Source organism: Schistocerca cancellata, chromosome 2 (assembly GCF_023864275.1).
Source record: "Schistocerca cancellata isolate TAMUIC-IGC-003103 chromosome 2, iqSchCanc2.1, whole genome shotgun sequence".
Lineage (NCBI taxonomy): Eukaryota > Metazoa > Arthropoda > Insecta > Orthoptera > Acrididae > Schistocerca > Schistocerca cancellata.
In genome coordinates this window covers 508,374,119-508,395,787 of record NC_064627.1, presented here as the reverse complement: position 1 = coordinate 508,395,787, position 21,669 = coordinate 508,374,119, and the positions used below count along the sequence as shown (strand labels likewise).

Genomic DNA, 21,669 nt, shown 5'->3' with positions numbered 1-21,669 from the left:
CGTCTTTTTTCCATTATCACGCATAAGGTCAGTACTGCCTCTCTGTTTCCTTCATCTTTCCTAAAGCCATCTAACAGATTCTCAATTTTCTTTTCTACTCTTCTCTACATTAATTTTGTCAGCAACTTTTACGCATGTGCTCTTAAGCTGACTGTGTGGTAATTCTCACACTTACCTGATCTTGCTGTTTTCGTGATTGTGTGGATGACATTTTTCGAGTAGTCGTTCGGTTGCTACTTCCCCAGTTATTTTAGAAAGTCCAAAGGAATCTTATATATCCATTCTGTCTTATTTCCACAGCTTTGTTAAACTGACTGAAATACTAGATCCCCTGTGTCTTCTGTATGAACTCCCATTTCTCCTTCCACCATGTCATCAAAACATTCCTTCGCTTTGTGTGGCCTTCAATGAATTTTTTCCATCTATTTGCTTCCTCTCCTGTGTTTAAGAGTAGAATTCTTCTTGCATTCTTGATGTCAATACCTTTGCTTTTAATTTCACTGAAGGTTGTTTTAACTTTTCTGTATACTGACTCAATCTTATGACTACCATTTCTATTTCTTTGCATTTTTGTGGGCGGTTTCACTTTGGCTTCGATTTACTTATTACTTATTTAAGTGACATACTGCTGTATTCCTCTCTTTCCCTGAACATTTAGTAATTCTGTTCAAAAAAATATTTCCTATCCAGACAATTAACAAAAAAAATATGTAAATCATATGGTCCCTCTCCAAATAGTCATTTCATGTCAAATTCTATTCAATTGAAGAATTTCTTCTGATGCACAAGATTTCATCACAGTTACCTTTTTTGTACTTTTTATTTGTCAGTCCAATGTAATCCAGCTCGAATCTTCAATGTCTTCTCCTTCACACCTCTTAATTTTTTAACACTGTATTCGCCATTACTAGTGAAATTTATTGTAAAACTGAATTAGACTCTCTCTTCATTCATCCACCAAACCCATACTCCATCGTAACTCTTTTTCCTTCCCCTACTCCACAATCCAGATCACCCACGATTATAAGATTTCCCTCTGCCTTTGGATACTGAATTACACGTTTAATATCCTCATACTTTCTGTATACCTTCATGTTCTGCTTGTGATGCCGGCATGTGTATCAGACCTAAAGTTATTGGCATTGGTGTGTTGCTAATTACGATGGGAATAATATTATCAGTGAGCTGTAACTCAGCAGTAACACACTCTCCGCCCTACTTTCTTGCTTATGACAAATCTTACTCAGATTACACCATTTTCTGCTGCTGCTACAATTACCCTGTATTTGTCTGACAAGAAATCCTTGCCTTCTTTCCATTTTATTTCATCAGCACCCAATACACTTATGCTGAGCCTCTACATTTCTCTTCTCAGATTTTCTACCTTCCTTGTTACATTCAAATTATATGACATTCCACACTGACATATAAGTTTTTATCATTTTGTTGGTTATTAAATCTTTTTTTCTTAAGTCTCCTTATAGTGTCCCCATAGATACTCTTGACAACTAAATACACTGATGAGCAAGAGAGACTAGTACACCTGCCTAATGTTGTGTAGGGCCCCCAAGAGCATGCAAAAGTGCTGCAGCACACTGTGGCATGGACTCAACTAATGTCTGAAGTAGTGCTGGAGAGAACTGACACCACAAATACTGCAGCACTGTCCATAAATCTGTGAAAGTACGAGGGGTGGAGATCTCTTCAGAAAAGCATGTTGCAAGGTATCCCAAAAATGGCTCTGCGCACTATGGGACTTAACATCTGAGGTCATCAGTCCCCTAGAACTTAAAGAACTATTTGAACCTAACTAACCTAAGTACAACACACACATCCATGCCCGAGGCAGGATTCAAACCTGCGACCGTAGCAGTCGCACGGTTCCAGACTGAAGCGCCTACAACTGCTCGGCCACAGAGGCTGACCCAAATTTGCTCAATAAGGTTCATGTCTGGGGAATTTGGTGACCAACAGAAGTGTTTTAAACTCAGAAGAGTGTTACTGGAGCCATTCTGTAGCAATTCTGGATATGTGGGGTTTGTATTGTCCTGCTGGAATTGCCCAAGCCCATCGGAATGCACAATGGACATGAATAAATGTAGGTGATCTGCCAGGATGCTTACATGCATGTCACTGGGCAGAATCATATCTAGACATATCAGGGACACATATAACTCCAACTGCAAATGCCCGATACCAGGACAGAGCCTCCACCAACTTGGCCAGTCCCCTGCTGACATGTGGGTTCCATGGATTCATGAGGGAGTCTCCAACCCATACAAGTCGAACCGCTCGATACAATTTGAAGTAAGACTCGTTCAACCAGGCAATGTGTTTCCAGTCATCAACAGTCCAATGACAGTGTTGACAGGCCCAGGCAAGGCATAAAGCTTTCTATCATGCAATCATAAAGGGTACACGAGTGGACGTTCGGCTCCGAAAGCCCATTGGTTCCCATGCTGACACTCGATGGCCCAGCATTGAAATATGCAGAAATTTGCAGAAGGGTTGCACTTCTGTCACACTGAACTATTCTCTTCAGTCGTCGTTGGTCCCATTCTTGCAGGATCTTTTTCCGGCTGCAGTGATGTCGGAGATTCGATGTTTTACCAGATTCCTGATATTCACTGTACCATTGTGAAATGGTCGTACAGGAAATCCTAACTTCATCACTACCTTGGAGATGCTGTGTCCCATCGCTTGTGCGCCGACTACAACACCACATTCAAACTCACTTAAATTTCATAACTTGCCACTGTAGCAGCAGCAACCATCTAACAACTGTGCCAGACACTAGCTGTATTATATAAGTGTTGCTTACCGCAGTGCTGTATTCTGCTTGTTTACATATATCTGTATTTGAATATGCATGCCTATACCAGTTTCTTTGGCACTTCAGTGTATAAAATATACAATTTGTATGGATTTTTGTTAAAACTGAAATATTATTCCTATACTAGAAACAGTGATGAAATCTGTAATTACGTACATTTAGTCAAGATTTTGTTTATGGTTGCTAAGGACTATGACAAGGATGTGTATAGAAGACGCCAACATGTACCGTAAAATGAGGTGACGCCAATCATATAGTGTCAATCCCATCAATTACCCATTTTACCACATTTGGATAACTGAGCTCAGCATTTTAACAAGTACATTACAGCTGAGCATTGTCGTGAATTCTTGACGAATCTATCAACAATACTGGCTTGTTGGAAAGCACGCAACTAGCAAATCGCATTGTCAGTAGGTGTGTGATTCTTGTGCTACACTCGTGTAGTCAACACAACAGTGCAAAAACTTCTGCTGGCGCCTGTTACTTTCAAAGAGTAAACGGTATTTTTTTTTTTCTCTTTTCTTTTTCCTTCCTCCCCCCACCCCCCCTCTCCAATCTCTTAATCTGCTCAGTCACACTATGCAGGCCTAATTACCAGAATTTATTCTAAATGTGGTGAGAGCTGTCACAGGAAAATTAAGCATTCAGAAAGCTTCAGAGCAATACGCAGTTCCATATACCACATTAAATGACAAACTCAAGGAAAGGTACAAATACAAAATAGGGAGCCATCTAACATTAATCACTAGAGAGGAAAAAAGCCTGGTTGAAGGATTATTGTGTTGGAAATGGGGGTTTCCTTTGAAGAATAATGATGTTAGGGACATTGTACAGGCATACCTCAATCTAGCAGGGAGCAGGGAAAAAAGATTTCGTGACAATCAATCTGAGCAAGAGTGGGTAAAATATTTTCTGAAAAGAAATAAAGAGCTAACGGTTAGAGTAAGTGAAATGTGAAGAGGGAAACGCAGCAGTTACCCAAGTAACAATGACTGATTATTTTAAAAACCTCAAAGCAGGGAAAAAAGATTTCGTGACAATCAATCTGAGCAAGAGTGGGTAAAATATTTTCTGAAAAGAAATAAAGAGCTAACGGTTAGAGTAAGTGAAATGTGAAGAGGGAAACGCAGCAGTTACCCAAGTAACAATGACTGATTATTTTAAAAACCTCAAAGTGACCTTGAGTGCTGTACCTCCCTCCAACATTATGAACTATGACGAGACAAACTTGTGGCAATCCTGGACAAGTGAAAGTAGTAGTGAAGCGAGGAACAAGACATCCTGAAAGGACAGTAGACAGTTCTAAGTCAAGTATCAGTGCGATGATAGGAGCAGCTGCCAATGGCTCAGTTCTCCCACCATACACAGTTTATGGGGCAAAACACTGATACGATACATGGACTGAAGAGGACATAACTGATGCAGGTTGTAATAGGAATCAAAGTGCTTGGTTTGACCTAACAATGTTTCAGTCACGGTTTGTTGAAATTGTCTTGCCTTATGCATAGCAATTAGAAGACCTAAAGTGATTATAGGTGACAATCTCTTAAGTCATCTGTCATATAAAATGATTGAACTGTGCCAGGAGCAGGACATCAAATTTGTGCTTCTACCACCCAATTCTACTCATTTGTGTCAGCCACTCAATGTGGCCTTTTTTAGACCTTTAAAACTTGCTTGGAGAAATGTCCTAGATGATTGGAAAAGGAAGAATGGAGGAGTTGTGCCAAAATCCAAATTTCCTAGGTTGTTGAAAAACCCTTTGAAAATATAGCTATCATGTCCAAATCAAATGTAATATCTAGGTTCAGAAAAGCAGGAATTTTTCCTTTCTGACCTGATAAGGTCATTTCACAGATTCCAGAAGTAACTGATAACAATGCACATGGCTCCAGCTCATCAGAAGTTTCTTGGTCAGCAGTCTTCAAAATGCAGTTGAAACAGATGTGCTCTAATGAAACAAAAGGAAAGCCACACCAGGCAAAGAGTTTAGCATGAACTCTAGGAAAAGGAAGTGTTATCAGTGACTTCAATGAAAATGATAGTGGCGGGACTGCAAGCAGGGAGTCTCTATCCAGAACATCTAACAGTGACCTAGAACAATATGAGTCAAATGAAAATTAAGAAATGGACAAGAAGGATAAAGATTGGCATGAATTAAAAAAATAAATAAAAAATAAAATAATAAATAAAAAATAAAAAAAATATAATGATTTCACCATAGTAAAATTTCCTATGAAAAAAATAATCAGATTTTTTATTGGTAAAATTGAAAGCATCTCTAATGACACCTATGACATGACATTTCTGAGAAAGAAAGTTCAGAAATTGACAATGCAACTTAGGTAGAAAGAGCCCAAATTATTAAAAAAAACTTGTTCCACAACATAGCAGGCAAGGTAAATTTATTTTTGAGGTATAGATGATTATGGCACTGAGTAAATTCTTTTCACATTGACGACATACAATAACTAAAAATTAATATTTGTTTGTCAAATTTCGTGACTATAAGTGTTTTTATAGCAAAAATCAGAAGTTTAATGTGCTTGTAAATTTTTGTTTAGTCTAGAAACTGTAAAATTTTGTTACAAATACAGCAATATATTTTTCAAAAATCAAAATAGTGATCGGATTCACTCCATGGAAGTCTGATTCTGTTTCTGCATACAAAATACAACGGTGATCCGATTTGCCACAACTGAAGAGTTGAAACCAATCAACAATTAACTTAAAATAATAACTGCAATTATACGTTAAAATAATGTAATACACGAATATACAGGGTGGTACAAAAAGGTACGGCAAGGATACATGCATCCACCCTCCGTCGCATGGAATCCCTGATGCGCTGATGCAGCCCTGGAGAATGGCGTATTGTATCACAGCTGTCCACAATATGAAAATGAAGAGTCTCTACATTTGGTACCGGGGTTGCGTAGACAAGAGCTTTCAAATGCCCCCATAAATGAAAGTCAAGAGGGTTGAGGTCAGGAGAACGTGGAGGCCATGGAATTGGTCCGCCTCTACCAATCCATCGGTCACTGAATCTGTTGTTGAGAAGCATATGAACACTTCGACTGAAATGTGCAGGAGCTCCATCGTGCATGAACCACATGTTGTCTCTTACTCATAAAGGCACATGTTCTAGCAGCACAGGTAGAGAATCCCATATGAAATCATGATAACGTGCTCCATTGAGCATAGGTGGAAGAACATGGAGCCCAATCAAGACATCACCAACAATGCCTGCCCAAACGTTCACAGAAAATCTGTGTTGTTGACGTGATTGCACAATTGCATGCGGATTCTCGTCAGCCCACACATGTTGATTGTGAAAATTTACAATTTGATCACATTGGAATGAAGCCTCATCTGTAAAGAGAACATTTGCACTGAAATGAGGATTGATACATTGTTGGATGAACCATTCGCAGAAGTGTACCCGTGGAGGCCAATCAGCTGCTGATAGTGCCTGCACATGCCGTACATGGTACGGAAACAACTGGTTCTCCCGTAGCACTCTCCATACAGTGACATGGTCAACGTCTAGTACAGCAGCAACTTCTCTGACGCTGACATTAGGGTTATCGTCAACTGCACGAAGAATTGCCTCGTCCACTGCAGGTGTCCTCGTCGTTCTAGGTCTTCCCCAGTCGCGAGTCATAGGCTGGAATGTTCCGTGCTCCCTAAGAAGCCGATCAATTTCTTTGAACGTCTTCCTATCGGGACACCTTCGTTCTGGAAATCTGTCTCGAGACAAACGTACCGCGCCACGGCTATTGCCCCGTGCTAATCCATACATGAAATGGCCATCTGCCAACTCAGCATTTGTAAACATTGCACTGACTGCAAAACCACGTTCCTGATGAACACTAACCTGTTGATGGAAATGGAAATGCCGTGTGGCTAGGGCCTCCCGTCGGGTAGACCGTTCGCCTGGTGCAAGTCTTTCGAGTTGACGCCACTTCGGCGACTTGCGTGTCGATGGAGATGAAATAATGATGAAAGACACACAACACCCAGTCATCACGAGGCAGAGAAAATCACTGGCCCCGCTGGGAATCGAACCTGGGACACCGTGCGCTGGAAGCGAGAACGCTACCGCAAGACCATGAGCTGTTGATGCTACGTACTGATGTGCTTGATGCTAGTACTGTAGAGCAATGAGTCGCATGTCAACACAAGCACCGAAGTCAACATTACCTTCCTTCAACTGGCCAACTGGCGGTGAATCAAGGAAGTACAGTACATACTGACGAAACTAAAATGAGCTCTAACACGGAAATTAAGTGTTTCTGGACACATGTCCACATAACATCTTTTCTTTTTGCTAAATTAACATACTGAATTTTTGTTCCGATATCACAACAGTAATTAGACGAAATTTAAAAAATAAAATGCCGTTTTCGATCGATTTCACCTCATTTTATGGTAATCCCTGGCTACTATCAATTAATACATATAAAATTGTGTGATAAGATTATTGCTGGGGGTTCTGTTCGTTTTGCTCTCTCTTGCTAATGTCTTGTTTTGTTCGCTTGCTAATGATCTGCTGCACTCGACCTGAGACATAGCAAATTACTTATTCAGGTCTCTTATTCTGTTAAATTCAATATATTCTGAAATGGAGACTTAGCAGTAAATGTGGCTACATGTTTTCATTTATAAAAATGTAATTTCCATTCACCGTATTCTTGAGTTTTCAGCATTTTTAGCACACGCTGCTGCAGAGGCAAGTAACATCGCTAGCCTCCTTGCCCGTCATTATGTGGCAATTTTAATTTTCAGTGATTATTTGCAAAATAATGCAAACTAAAGCACACAGAAAATTATATTATCAATCCATTTGAGTTCTGAGATCTATCACAAATATTTATCTATAAAAGGTATAGAACTGATGTGATTAAAAAGTTGAGAATCGATAACAGCCTGGCTCAAGGCTTAAGGTAAAATAAATAATTTTCAGTTTATGCTGTTGTAAAATTGGAAGATACTGAACCTCAAAAACCTTACTGTTTTATGTGGATATTTTGCAGTATTGAAATTGTGCTTTGGTGTTATCTAATTCATACTTTATGTGCACATAGGAAAGTATGCTTAATGTTGCAAGATTATTTTTCTTGCATAGACAGACTAAATTATTTTCGTTTGTACCAGAATACCTTTAAAAGCTTAAACTCCAGTTACTAGTCTCGTGTAGTTCACGAACGAACTAGTTCGGAAGAGCACTCCCACAGGCGAACTATGCGAACTAGTTCATGGATAACCTCGCTACTTAGTTCGTTCGCTCTTTTCCGAAGACCGATGGACAATAGCGAGATGGAGCGAGAGCCCACAGTAGGACTGATATTTCTGTGGGAAATGCCGTCCCCATTCTTCACACTTATCCGCCCTCAAACCTGCTACCCATACTAATATACATATACTTTGATCCTTGTTGCTCCTCGCCAATTTTAGTGAGTTTTCGCCCTCCACTATCATTGTCTTCCTCATATTTCATCTTGTTTTTTTCCCGTGTGCATCCATTTCGTGATCTTTCATACGTATCTGGGTGTATTTTTGCATAATTTTTTGGATGTAATTCTACTTTTTTTATGGAATTTTTCACATTTTTGGCACCAGCATAGATCCTTGCTCCTTCCATCTGTGTCAATACAGAAAAGTTTCCTTATCCCTAGCCAGATCCCAGTCCCACATACTGCTCCTGCATTGTTGCTTGTATCATGAAATCCCCCCAGTTGCCTTACCATCAAATTACCCCTCCTTCCACAATGACCTCTACCTGTTTAGAATACGCCAATCCTTAGCCCTCACCAGCATAGTCCTGTAAAACCATATCAACCAAGCCCAATCCTCCTTGCAGCGCCTTCTCTCCATCCGCAAAATTACCCTGCTATGTAATCCCAAATTCCTGGAACCCATAACATGCATTGAAAATACTGCCCTGCAGGAACTAGAGCAACATGCACAATGCCACCTCAAAAAGCTTTCCATCCTGCTCACTTCCTACTCCTGCCTTGGAGTACCACTGTCCACCACCTCTACAACAACTTCCAAACTTCCCCCACGTCCCCTCATAGTTGACAAACCCTGTCTCGCAAACCTACTACACTTACCCCACCCTCTAGAACTCACTCCCACCACCACACAGAACCCAGTACCTAAATAGACCCACAACACAATCATGAACCTTTCCTACAGAAGCCTTAGTCCCACAGAAATATCAGTCCTTTCCAAAGGCCTCACCTTTTGCCCCACTCCCTAATTCAGTCATGCAGGACTTGTTAGAGACCTTCCCTCCTTCTCCCGGTCCCTATTGTGGGAACACTTTCTCACCGCCAACCCAACCAATTAGGCTCAACCAAAGAGCAATACTGAACCTTGCCTAACTCAGTTCACTTCTCTATCCAACTGTGATCCACCCCCACTGCCTCCAAACCACCCCCTGTTAACTTTCCAGAATTTCTTAACCTCCAACCTTGCCCCACTATCAGTCTCCAAATCCCTCAACATGCAAACTAACCTTACACCTGCAGAAAGAACTGCAGTCCACCATCTAAGAATGGATCCCGACCTTATAATCCTACCTGCAGACAACAGCTCCGCGACCGTTGTTTTGATCCGCAAGGATTACCTGACGGAAGGACTCTGTGAGCTGTCAGATACTTCCACTAACAAATCTTGCCTCAGTGACCCCATTCCAGTACAGTGACCACATTCAAGTAATACAGCAGGATCTCCAGTCACTACTCAAATCCTTAGGCCCATCCCAGAACCCCATGTCTCTACTTACCCCTACCACTCCCCGCACTTCTACATGCTTCCTACAGTCCATAAACCCAACTACCCAGAACGACCCATTGTGGCCTGTTACTGCGCCTCCACTGAGAGAATCTCTGCTCTCTTAGAACAACACCTTAAACCCATTACCCAGAACCTATCCTGCTATTAAAATATACCATCCATTTCCTCCACCGACTCTCCACAGTTCCTGTCCCTTTACCACACGGTGCCCTGCTCGTAACTCTTGTGCCACCTCCCTGTACACTAACATTCCTAATGTCCATGCCCTTACTGCTATTGAACACTACCTTTCCAGATGCCTTATGGATTCCAAACAACCACATCCTTTCTAGTCATCATGAACAACTATATCCTCACCCACAATTACTTCTCCTTTGAGGGCATTACCTACTAACAAATCTGGGGTACGGCTATGGGTACCTGCATGGCATCATCCTATGCCAACCTATTCATGGGCCATCTAGAGGAATCCTTCCTAAAAACCCAGAATCCTAAACCCCTCACCTGGTTCTCATTCATTGATGACATCTTTGCTACCTGGATTGAAGGTGAGGACACCCTATCCACATTCCTCCAGAACCTCAACTACTTCTCCTCCATTTGCTTTGCCCGTTCATACAGCCTAGCCACCCATGGTCGTCACACCTGCAGTGACGAGCAGTTCCTCTCAACATACACCGAGGGACTCACTGAAGCCTTCACTGACTGTAATTATCCTCCCAACCTTGAACAAAAACAAATCTCCCGTGCCTTATCTTACCAGTCTCCCAACACCTCCCAAAGTCCAGCCACAGGAAGCATTCCTCTCGTAACTCAGTACCATCCGGGACTGGAGCAACTGAATTACATTCTCCGCCAGGTTTTCACAATTACCTCACGTCAGTCCCTGAACTGAGAAATGTCCTGCCCACTATCCTTCCCATCCATCCTACAGTGGTATTCCGCCGTCCACCGAACCTAGACAATATACTCTTTGATCTTTACACAATCCTCGCTCCCAATCCCTTACCTCATGGCTCATACGCCTGTAATAGACCTAGATGCAAGACCTGTCCCACATCCTCCTACCACCACCTATTCCAGTCCGGTCACTAACATCACCTATCCCATCAAAGGCAGGGCTACCTGTGACACCAGTCATGTGATTTACAAGCTAAGCTGCAACCTCTGTGCTGCATTCTATATAGGCATGACAACCAACAAGCTGTCCCCCACATGAACAGCCAACAACAAACTGTGGCCAAGAAACAAGTGGACCACCCTGTTGCTGAACATGCTGCCAAACATGATATCCCTCATCTCAATGACTGCTTCACAGCCTGTGCCATATGAATCCTTCCCACCAACACCAGCTTTTGTGAACTGTGCAGGTGAGAACTTTCCCTACAATACATCCTACATTCCCGTAACGCTCCTGGCCTCAACGTTTGTTAGTCACTGTCCTCACCCATCCAGCCCCTCCCTGTTCCCATTCCAGCACTATATAGCCGTCATTTCACCGCCACACCCAGTCTTTTAATTTCTTTTTCTTTCTCTCCTTTCTGCTACTTACCCCCCCCCCCCCACCTTCTCTCCCACCCTCCATCTAAACTGCAGCACTTCACTGTCCACCACCCCCACCATACTATCCCTCCCCCTCCCCGCCCCAGCCTCCTCCTCAGCCCCCCCCCCCCCCCCCCCGGTTGTCATTCCCATCATGCACTGGTACTGCTGCTCGCAGTGATATTTCAGTTGTCTGAGACTGCAGATGTGTGTGCAAGTTGCTTTTGCATGAGTGTGTGTGCATGCACATTTGTATATGTGTACCTATTGCTGACAAAGGCCTTAATGGCCGAAAGCTATAAGTGTGTGAATCTTTTTGTTGTGCCTATCGTGACTCTGCATCTCTGCTACATGGTGAGTAGCAAGTTTCCTTCTCTAATATTGTTACAATCTATCCTGGATTTTCCATTGTTTTATTTTCATTAGAAATGTATGTTATTTAGAAACTGAAACACCCTCAATCCCGAAGAGCTTACACGCATGTGTAACCAGTCTCAAGATCAGAGAATGAGAAAAAATATTCACAATATGTTTTATGTGCTAGAGGCTGATGTTAATTTTGACTGAAAATCCGGAAATTTAATATTACTGGAAAAAGTAAAATTTTAATTTTAGAAGCATTTAATGACAGATGTGGTGATATGCTCATTAGTTAACAACTTTGTTACTAAATTAGTTAAGACCTTTTCTGTGTGCACTAACAGGCAAGTGTTTAGCAATGAAAGACTGCTAATCACCATTTGCCTGCCTGTGTATACACAGCTGTCACTGACTGACAGAGAGGGCTGCTCTTTGAGAGTGATAATCTGTTGAAGTTTCAAAACTGAATCTTCTACAGTGGATACTTCAAATTATATGTACTCTTGGTATCATTAAATAGTTTAAGACAGCAGTAGTTTCTGAGGATTTTATTGTTGCTTCAATTTTTCAAGGCTGCTGTTAATAAATGCAATGCAACGAGAACACCTTCCAAGTATAACCCCCAAATTATTCATACTTGTTGCCCACGGAAAAAGTATTCTATTACCATGAAATGACAGCTGTGGCTGAAATTAATTTACATATCATATGGTCTGTATACAGGGGTGAACAAAAATATGGGAACACCAAAAGCACAACACATTATCAAGCCTAATATGGCACAGGAAAACCCTCAGGCTTTCAAAACTGTTACTTGTCATTTAAGAATGGATAAATAATGGTCATGTATGGTTTTCAAGGGAATCTTATACATTTCTTCCTGCAAAATAGTGGCAAGTTCAGGTAATAAGGATGGAGATGGATAGTGATCAGGCCCCCCTCTCTCCAAAGTAGACCAAAGGGTCAATGAAACTGAGATCCAGTGACTGTGGTGGTCAGGGGAGATGTGACAATTCATCCTCCCCACCACTCAAAAAATCAGTCCTGGACAATGCGAGCTGTGATTATAGGGGCCCTGTCTTCTTGGAACACAGTATCAACATTGTGGAAAAAACACTGCACCATGGGATGGACCCGATCAGAAAAACGGTCATGTAATTCTTTCCAGTGGTGTGACCTCATGGAGTAACCACGGGGGTCATGGAATCGCATGATATAGCCGCCCAAATCATCACTTAACCCTCACCATTTTCACTCTTGAGATGTAAACTCAGCCACAATTTGGAAACTGTTGAAACAAAACTCATAGAACTAAATGACTCTTCCATTGCTCCACTGTCCAGGTTCTATGGCTTTGCCACAATATTTCCTTGTTACTGGCATTTGAATCACCTGTGTTTTAAAATTCCAGCTCACACTGCAATTCCCAGTTCATGGCACTCGGTCCATGTTGTTTTGTTGTTAACAGGGTTTGCAAGCGTAGCATTAAGTTTTGCAGTGACTTTTGCAGCTGCCGTCCTCTTATTTTTTGCCACAATCCTCTTCATTGACTGTCCATCATGATCACTCAATACACAACTTCTTCCAATCCTGATATTATATACACTATGTTCTCTTTTACTAAAGACTGAACTAAAACCACGAATGTGACAGTTAAGTTTTCATTACTTTGAACTTACCTTCTAAAAGCTTCAAAAGCATTGCGGGGAGCTGCTGGAATACTGCATTTTGGAGTCGCACTTTGTGTTGGCCAAAATCCAGTGGTAAGAACCCGCACACTCATGTCTACACCATGAAGATTTGTCTGTAAATCAATGAAACACAAAAATTTCATAAATCTTGAGCCAGCTTAAGTTCGTGTCCCTAATTTATTTTATTTGCAGCAACAACACATATCTGGCAATTGTGGCATACAACTTGAGTATAACTACAATACGGAGAAGGTAGATTGCTATTCACCATGTAGAGGAGGCACTGAGTCACAGTTAGGCACAATGGGGAAAAAAAAGATTCGTTGTGCCTGTCTCTGACTCAACAGCTCTTCTATGTGGTGAGCTGCAACCTACCCCTTCCATATCGTTGTTATACCATCCCGGAATTTCCACTGTTTAATCTGAGAGTAACTGTTAAGAGAGGTACACTGTGTGTATGAATGCTTTTGTATAAAGGTCTATCAAGACATCATTAATGTGTACTCATTATTTATTATCTGCAAATAACAGCAAGTAGCAAAATTCTGTGCAACTATTTCCCTGGTAAAACTTTGCAATGGTGGTGATAGAGGCAACAGAGGCAGCATCGCGTTCTGTGTTCCCAAACAGTACATCTTCATTCAACATTTGACAATTTAGGCTCACATCATATAACATTTTCAGTATCTTCTCACTACATACACTTCTTTGGAATAATAAAAAGCACTTATGTTTTGCTTAGCCAACACCTCTAGTTGTGTGAGAAATTTTGACACTGCACTGAAAAAAAGATGTGTAAGCTTTGCTGAGAGTCATGGAAATGTATATACAGGAACTAGTAAGTATCATTAAATTGTGTTTTTATATCTTTTAGTAATGTGTAAGCTTTTGAATGACGTCAGTTTTTTTTTTTTTTTTTTTTTTTTTTTTTTTTTTTTTTTTTTTTTAAACTAAGACAATTCAAAATTAAATTGAAGTTAGTAAGTACTCAATTTGCAAGTCTGATGTCTGTAATGAAGTTAGTAAGTACTCAATTTGCAAGTCTGATGTCTGTAATCCAAGTGTACAATTCTGAATTATTTTTGAAATGAATTTTAATAAATAGCTGGCTTGCAACTTTCTTTCTCCACTTTGTTATTCAGGTATCTTTTCCATTGTTAAGAAATTACTTCACCTGTCACTGTTGATCTGAGGCAACTTTTAAGTCATTGCAAGGAGCTGAATGACATATCAGAAGATGTTGACTATATTGGAACTGCTCTAAACAGAATGATCGCGTGAATTAGTTGTCTTTCAGTAGAGGATAAATTACATGGTTGCACACTAGTGATAATGCTTCACAGCATTTTGAGATGTGTGAGAATCTTACCAAGATTTAAGTCTGCTCTGTGGACTCCAAGCGACTCTTATAAACATTGTGTAAATTGAAGATCTGTTTGGAAGCCATATATGAGGTTCTTAAGTGAGCATTAGCATGTAATACTTGGTGCAATGTGTATGATATTTTAAATAGTGGTTATTTTACTTCTAAAATGCCAACATACTATGCCACGGATGTTCTGGGATTGTCTACGTATTATGTGACACTAATTATTGAATACATGGACGAGATTCTTGTAAGTGTAGTGCATGAGATAAGAAGATGGCAACATAGTTTACCAAAATTGGTACTTTGACTAACTGCTGTACTAAAGTGATCACAGCATTTTTAAGTTTGTCACTTCTATTTTCACTTTGGTATCAGCAGTTGACCTTTGATTTTGGATTCATCTCACTGACACCACATAATAGGATAACATCCACCCAAGTTCTTCCTTTTTGCGGACTCTAGAATTATATCTGAGACGTGTTTCAGAATTACCGAGACTTTTAGCACAGGGGATCACAGCTTCTTGAAACTCCATGTAGTGCAAGACCCACACAATAATTAGTGCAGTGGGTGTGACAGCTGTTTGGATTATCTTTAAAGAGGATTCCTTTCACACCCTTGTTCCACCCAGACACATTTGCTGCACAACCAAAACATTGGGCATGTAGCAACTCCATTCCTAGTAAGATCCTCAGAAGTGTTTCTTTAATGCTAATTGCCAGGGTTTGTATCCTGGAGCCAAGTGAACTGCATGAAGTCAGAAAATTTCTATTACTCTTAGTGTCTTAGGGTCGACACAACGTACGTAAGGAGTGAACTACTGCTGTTGAGCTATATCTGTTATTGAATCTGCCGTAACTCCATAAAAAGGAAAAAGCTTTTATTTGCTCAGTGGTGTTTCACCAGATCATGTGGGCCATAATTTCCTGTATTTCATTTTGTATCACTGGCTTCAACCACGTGTTGTGGCACTTCGGGCTGATCTTCAGTTCCAGTATATTGCTCTTCTTCTCTTAGAGAAGTGTCATAAAGTTTCTAATTCTTGGCCTCTAAGGGAGTTTAATGTTCAACCCAGGAACCTCAGTTAACTGCAAATTACTATTTTATTTATTAATTTACCAATTTCTTTGAAATCATGACCCAATACTCAGTCATAGATTGAGACAGTAAATTGTTCATATACTGCCGATTAGGAAATTTATGAACAAAAGAATTAATAAAATACGAAAAATTGTGTGAGTGTGTACAAATATATAACTCATTGTACAGAAAATTTCTCTACTACTGTGAAGAATTCCTGTAGAGAATGGAAGGAATGTGCTACAAGAGAATCTTTCAACTTAGATTTGAAGAGTTTCTCGCTTAATTTTTCGGTCCCATTGAAAGTATTGTTGAAAATAAAACCTGCTGGATAGTGCACACTTTTCTGTACAATGTTTAAAGGAAATGTTATCTAGGTGCATATTGTTTTCCTGTCAACTGTTCACTACATGAATATTACAGTTTTTTCTGAATGATTCAATATTGTGAAGATGAAATACATGCAGAGGGATGGGAAAGTTAGAATTCTGAGGCATATGAACAACAGTCTACACGAAGTTTGCGAACCGTAGATCAGCCTGGTCACCATTTCCTGGGTCCCCAAAACATAACACCACACTGTGTGTGTGTGTGTGTGTGTGTGTGTGTGTGTTTTTCTTTCTAAAGAAGACTCTGGAAGAAACCTTGCACGTGTACAGTCTTTTCATCGTGCCTACCTGCAACCCAAGGTGTCTTTAAGGTGGATATGGATCTACCGTTTTCATAATAGTGTTGGTATTCCAACCTGGACTTTACACTGTGTAACAAAAGTTATTTAGTTCTGTTTTCTTCCATTCCTCACTCAGGGTGTATACGTGGACGGGGAAAAAAATTCCCGGATTTCCCAGTTAAAAATGCACTTTCTCCCGGATGAAAATACATTTTTTCCGTGTTAAGTAACAATATACCTTTCCTCGGAACTGTAAAACTTATCAATCCTTTCAATGGTTGTGGTTTTATACACGAAACTCAGGGGAAAAAAACACATTTTGGAAAGATGTCTGATGTGCAGCAACATGTACACTGCATATTTTCGTATTACGAAAGTATAAATATGAATTTCACCAAACACCGCATGTTCCTTTCCGAAGGATTGAAATGAGACTGCGATGCACTTTTGTAAGCCAGTCATAGCTCGTGTCAAGCCATCTTGCCAGCCGATGGCAACATGGCAGCGGATATTCAGAGCATAGGACACGTGATGTAGTCAGCTAATAGCGACATCACTGTAAAGCAGCGCGAACACAGAGATAGGAAAAGGTAATGGTTTAAATTAATATACACAGCGTTGCTACAAGAAAAGAAAAGCTTTCACGTATAATGTTGGATTAATAAGCTGCAGGAGAAGCTAAGCTATCACACATAATGTTGATCTTTTTTGCGCGTGTTACACTTTAAGATACATCACACAAATGTTCCAGTAAAATTTTTAACAACGACGTAAATGTCTGATCCTCTGGGCCCGAAAATATTCTAAATGGTCATCCTCAAAGATTTGATTTTTGAGTGAGAGTCAATCGTTCTGAGATTTAACAAATTCATCGGACATTCGCGCACAGAGTTCATCTTGTGTAAAAGGAAATTTACTTTACTTGAAAATACCGTATTTACTCGAATCTAAGCCGCACCTGAAAAATGAGACTCGAAATGAAGGAAAAAAATTTTCCGGAATCTATGCCGCACCTGAAATTTGAGACTCGAAATTCAAGGGGAGAGAAAAGTTCTAGGCCGCACCTCCAAATCAAAACAAAGTTGGTCCATTGTAATATGAGACACAATTTAGGTCGAATGAATGACGATACAGCTACAGTAGCTTGGTTCGAGTCGTAAGCTTAGCAGTTAAGCTTTACCAGGTAGCCATTGCTATGCGTCAGGTGCTCTGTCTGTATTTATAAGACTACTCTTCCTTTTTCGCGTACTTCATCTGTTTTGAATTGATTGCTTATTTTTCTTTCATCTGATAAGTGCCGTTCTCTTTGTTATAGGAGTTTACATCACTCTAAGCTGAAAATGCATTACTGTACTGTGTCATGCATTGTTCGTCGCATGCTGATAATGAGTATTTACGACCTGTCACCACTCGCGGCATGGCTTACTTTTGTGCACACTACCGCCACTTTAAAAAGAAAGAGAGAGAGAGAGAGAGAGAGAGAGAGAGAGAGAGAGAGAGGAATCGTCTCATTAGCGAAACAATGGCAAGAGACTGCTATTTGTTGTTACTTACACTGCTGCTTTCTTTGATAATGATCAACAAGAACCAAATAATAGACAGCGTATGATAAAAGATGTTCTGAACGAGAGTTTAGCGAAAATTTTTCTCCATTTGAAAATCTTTGCAGACACCTCTTTAGTACATTACATTCTGCACAGAAATTAGAGTCATCTTAGGTTTAAAAATCTAGTCAATTGCCGTGCTTCATTTCTGACTATATCACTAATAGGCATAAGAATAATATGAATATGAATATGACATGATATGTATATTCTTCCGCGTTTGCTGTTAGTCTCACTCTAGTTTCGTAGTTTATTAGGCAGACAGGATTTAAATGAGTTAGCAGCAAACACGAAAGAATACATGGCAAAATGTTTATATGCATATTCTTCTTATGGTGAAGAGAATACTGCATGTGATTCACAATTCATAAAAGTTCCTATAAGGATTCGAAGATGGACAATACGGAATTTGTATTTACTTCGTTGGATAATGTAGGAAATGCAGTGGTCGAAACTCGAGGCGGAGAAAAAAAAGCTCATCTTCCACCTTTTTGCAGAGGGTTTGGCGCCATTATTTATCTTTGTGCCTGCAAAGCATGCCTGTGAAGCACTACATATATTCGACAGCAGAAGTTAGTTGTGGTGGCACCTACCAACATTTTTCAGAACTTCCGCTTACTTTGCACTCGATTCTAAGCCGCAGGCGGTTTTTTGGATTACAAAAACCGGAAAAAAAGTGCGGCTTCGATTCGAGTAAATACGGTAACACTTTTCAAACATCCATTCGGAATATTTTACCGCGACCTGTTAGATTTGTTTCAGCAGTTGCACCAGATGACAGGCGTCACCGCGCTCGCGCAGCTATGACGACGCGGGAAGCCCAAACGTTCATACGTGTAAAACATTAAAAGATCTTACATTATGTCATAAAAGAAACAAGACATATTCCAAGAGCATGGGAATTTTGTGAACCATACTAAAATGCATAATTCGGTTTAAAGTGCACATTCTTATGACCAGATTCAAATGAAAATTTTGTTGGAGTACCAGTACAGTATTATCTCATGTTCGGTTCTTTATTATAGCATAATACCATACATGCTAGAAGATGAAAACGTGAACTTGAAATGCAGCGAACAGTTGAAACTAGCCAATAGTGTGGAATTAAACACTTCGTTTGAAATAACTTGGCCTCAGCAGAAAAGATTAATAAAAGTCGTTTTCTTTAACAAACCAACAAAAAAATTTCATTGTTCTGCAAGGCGATTAATGCTTGCCTGTCCGAAAGGTGGAAACAAAATCTGAAACTAATAACATATTTTAGCCTTCCGTAATTATGTGAATGAATTTTAATTCACTTGAGAGCTGCTGGCCACAGAAATCCGTTTTGTTTTCATTTGACGTGAGAGCAATAAACGAAGAGGAAACAACAAAATCACCTAAACATGGGTGAGACTACCATCTCCCCACAACAACTCAAGACTGCTCTGTGCATTAGGTCCGGATCTATGATATTTCCGAACCGGGACAATATTAGATAGTGGCGCTCCCCCTCCCTCGAGCATGTGAGGCAGGACGCAAAAAATTTAAAAAATCGACTTTTCAAAAAATCTTCATTTTGAAGCGCACATCTTTCTGAAGAGTCTGATACATAAAACATATATGTTTCAGGGAATGTAAGACATGTTATTTGGTCTAAGTGTGCCGAAGTGAAGTGCCACACCTCTTCACACAGCATTTTTCCATCGCACATCTCTGTATTTCGCACTGTGAAATTCAAACGTCTAATATTTTGTAAAGGGTGCCATCAAACTATATTCCGGCCAGTGGAAATTTAAAATGTCCTCTGTTGCCTCTCCTGCCCCTGTCGGCCGGTTTGACATCCTGCCCCTCTTAAAATAATAAACTCACAATTAATAGTGGATGGGATTATTTGTAACCGGAAGAACAAGAATTCTTTAGAAAATTTGCACTCTTTATTGCCTATTAGCTAATAACTTGCTGTTTTGTGTGACATAAAATTAAATATAGGATACATAAAACCAGTAAAGACACGAGACAAGCAAGACAGTACACATTTCTTCAATATAGAAGTCCTAGCATTTTTTCCTCTCTAATCTTGCTACAGCTTTACATGGTGTGCTTTCTTTTCTAGGAAAGAATCTATTACCTCATCAAAGTTCATCAACGTTTTGCTACATGAAGAAAACGAAATGTCGTCGTCTAATACTAGAAAATCTATTTATACGAATAGTACCCAAGACTGGTGTGGATTCTCGATTTGATTACATGTATTTTGTCACTGCCTGCTAGATAAAACGAAATAGGCCTGCCTAATATTCCAGCAATTGTTACACACACCAAATAAATGAGACTGTTTTGGCACAAATGGTCATTTTTATAACACGACAGAATATAATTCACGAAGTACCAATATTAAATGCCTATTAGGCCTACTACAAGCAAGAAGTTTTATGTTAGGAAATAGTTTCACATTCCATTCATACACTCTAGCTTCTGAAGCATGAGATCGAAAAGTAGTAGTATTACAAAATTTTTATATAAATTTGGAATCGTCATATTCTTCCACAATTTGTGGGAGTCCCCGTTTCTTCTCCTTCCTCATTCTAACAAACAATCTTGTCATCATAATTCTGTAACTATTCCTGCCAGGGTCAAAATTTATTCTCTGGTTAACTTCACAAAACCTGTTACAATCACCGGTTTAGTTAGCCCACAATTATTCTCCGGTTAGGCGTTATTACATGTTTGTACAACACATTTTCCTCGCTACCTTCAGAATAGAACTTTAGCAGCTGCTAGCCGCAGACTGTATAACTGGTCCTTAGTAGTGTAGCGGTCTGGCCAAAACTTTTCTGTCAAAATTTCGTTTTCTTGGATCACTGAGAAGACAATACATAATCTTTGTTGCCTGTTATTCCTGTTAGTCGATTATTTCCACTCTGGTGGTATGAAACTATGGAATTCGCTAGTAATTATAACAACGCTGATCATTTGCAAACCCAGTCAACCACATAAACAGTGATTGTCATTTACCCTTACGTGTGTACGAAATTGTACTGCAGAGTCAAAGAAGTCGACAGTGTGTACTGCACGTAGACCCGTCCCCTTTTGTTTGCAGGAAAGTTTATTTCTAGATACGACAGGGATTCCCCTGGCAGAGGCATCACGTACACTATGCTCACATTCAAAAATCAACTTACGATTCAATAAGAAATCAACAGGGATGCGTTCAAAATTGTATGAGTAATCGATAGACCAATGTGCCCTGGATGCTAGTCACTTTGTGAAACAAGGTCTTTTTACTCAATAATATGAATTTGCCCGTATCACACATTCCTTTGTATGTAGCCAAACAAATATACTTTTTTTCCGGGCACAAAAATGGACAATAAGAGATATGTGGTGTGAACTCAAGAACATCCTACAGAAGCCATTTTAGGGAACTAGTTAATACAAACTACAGCTGCCCAATATATTTATTCCTTAATGAAATTTGTCTTTAAAAATATAACACTTTTTCAAACGAACAGCTCAATTCATGGAATCAATACTAGAAATAAAACAATCTTCACAAGCATTCAAAGTCACTTACTCTTGCACAAAAAGGTGTGCATTATTCAGGAACACACATTTTCAATAACTTGCCAGCAGCCATAAAAAGCTTAATAACCAATGAAATTCAGTTTATGAGAAGCCTAAAGGATTTATTGGTGGCCAACTCCTTCTACTCCATTGATGAATTTCTCAGT

The 21,669-nt window shown here is 39.9% G+C and overlaps 1 protein-coding gene across 1 annotated transcript in view; it reads right to left on the bottom strand.

The window, feature by feature from the left end:
• Positions 1-21,669, bottom strand: part of LOC126162055 (cullin-3) — a 264,745-nt gene that overhangs the window by 44,828 nt on the left and 198,248 nt on the right. The window contains exon 10 of the mRNA XM_049918298.1: positions 13,222-13,346. Within this exon, the coding sequence (XP_049774255.1) occupies positions 13,222-13,346 (125 nt within the window). The remainder of the gene's footprint in view (positions 1-13,221; positions 13,347-21,669) is intronic.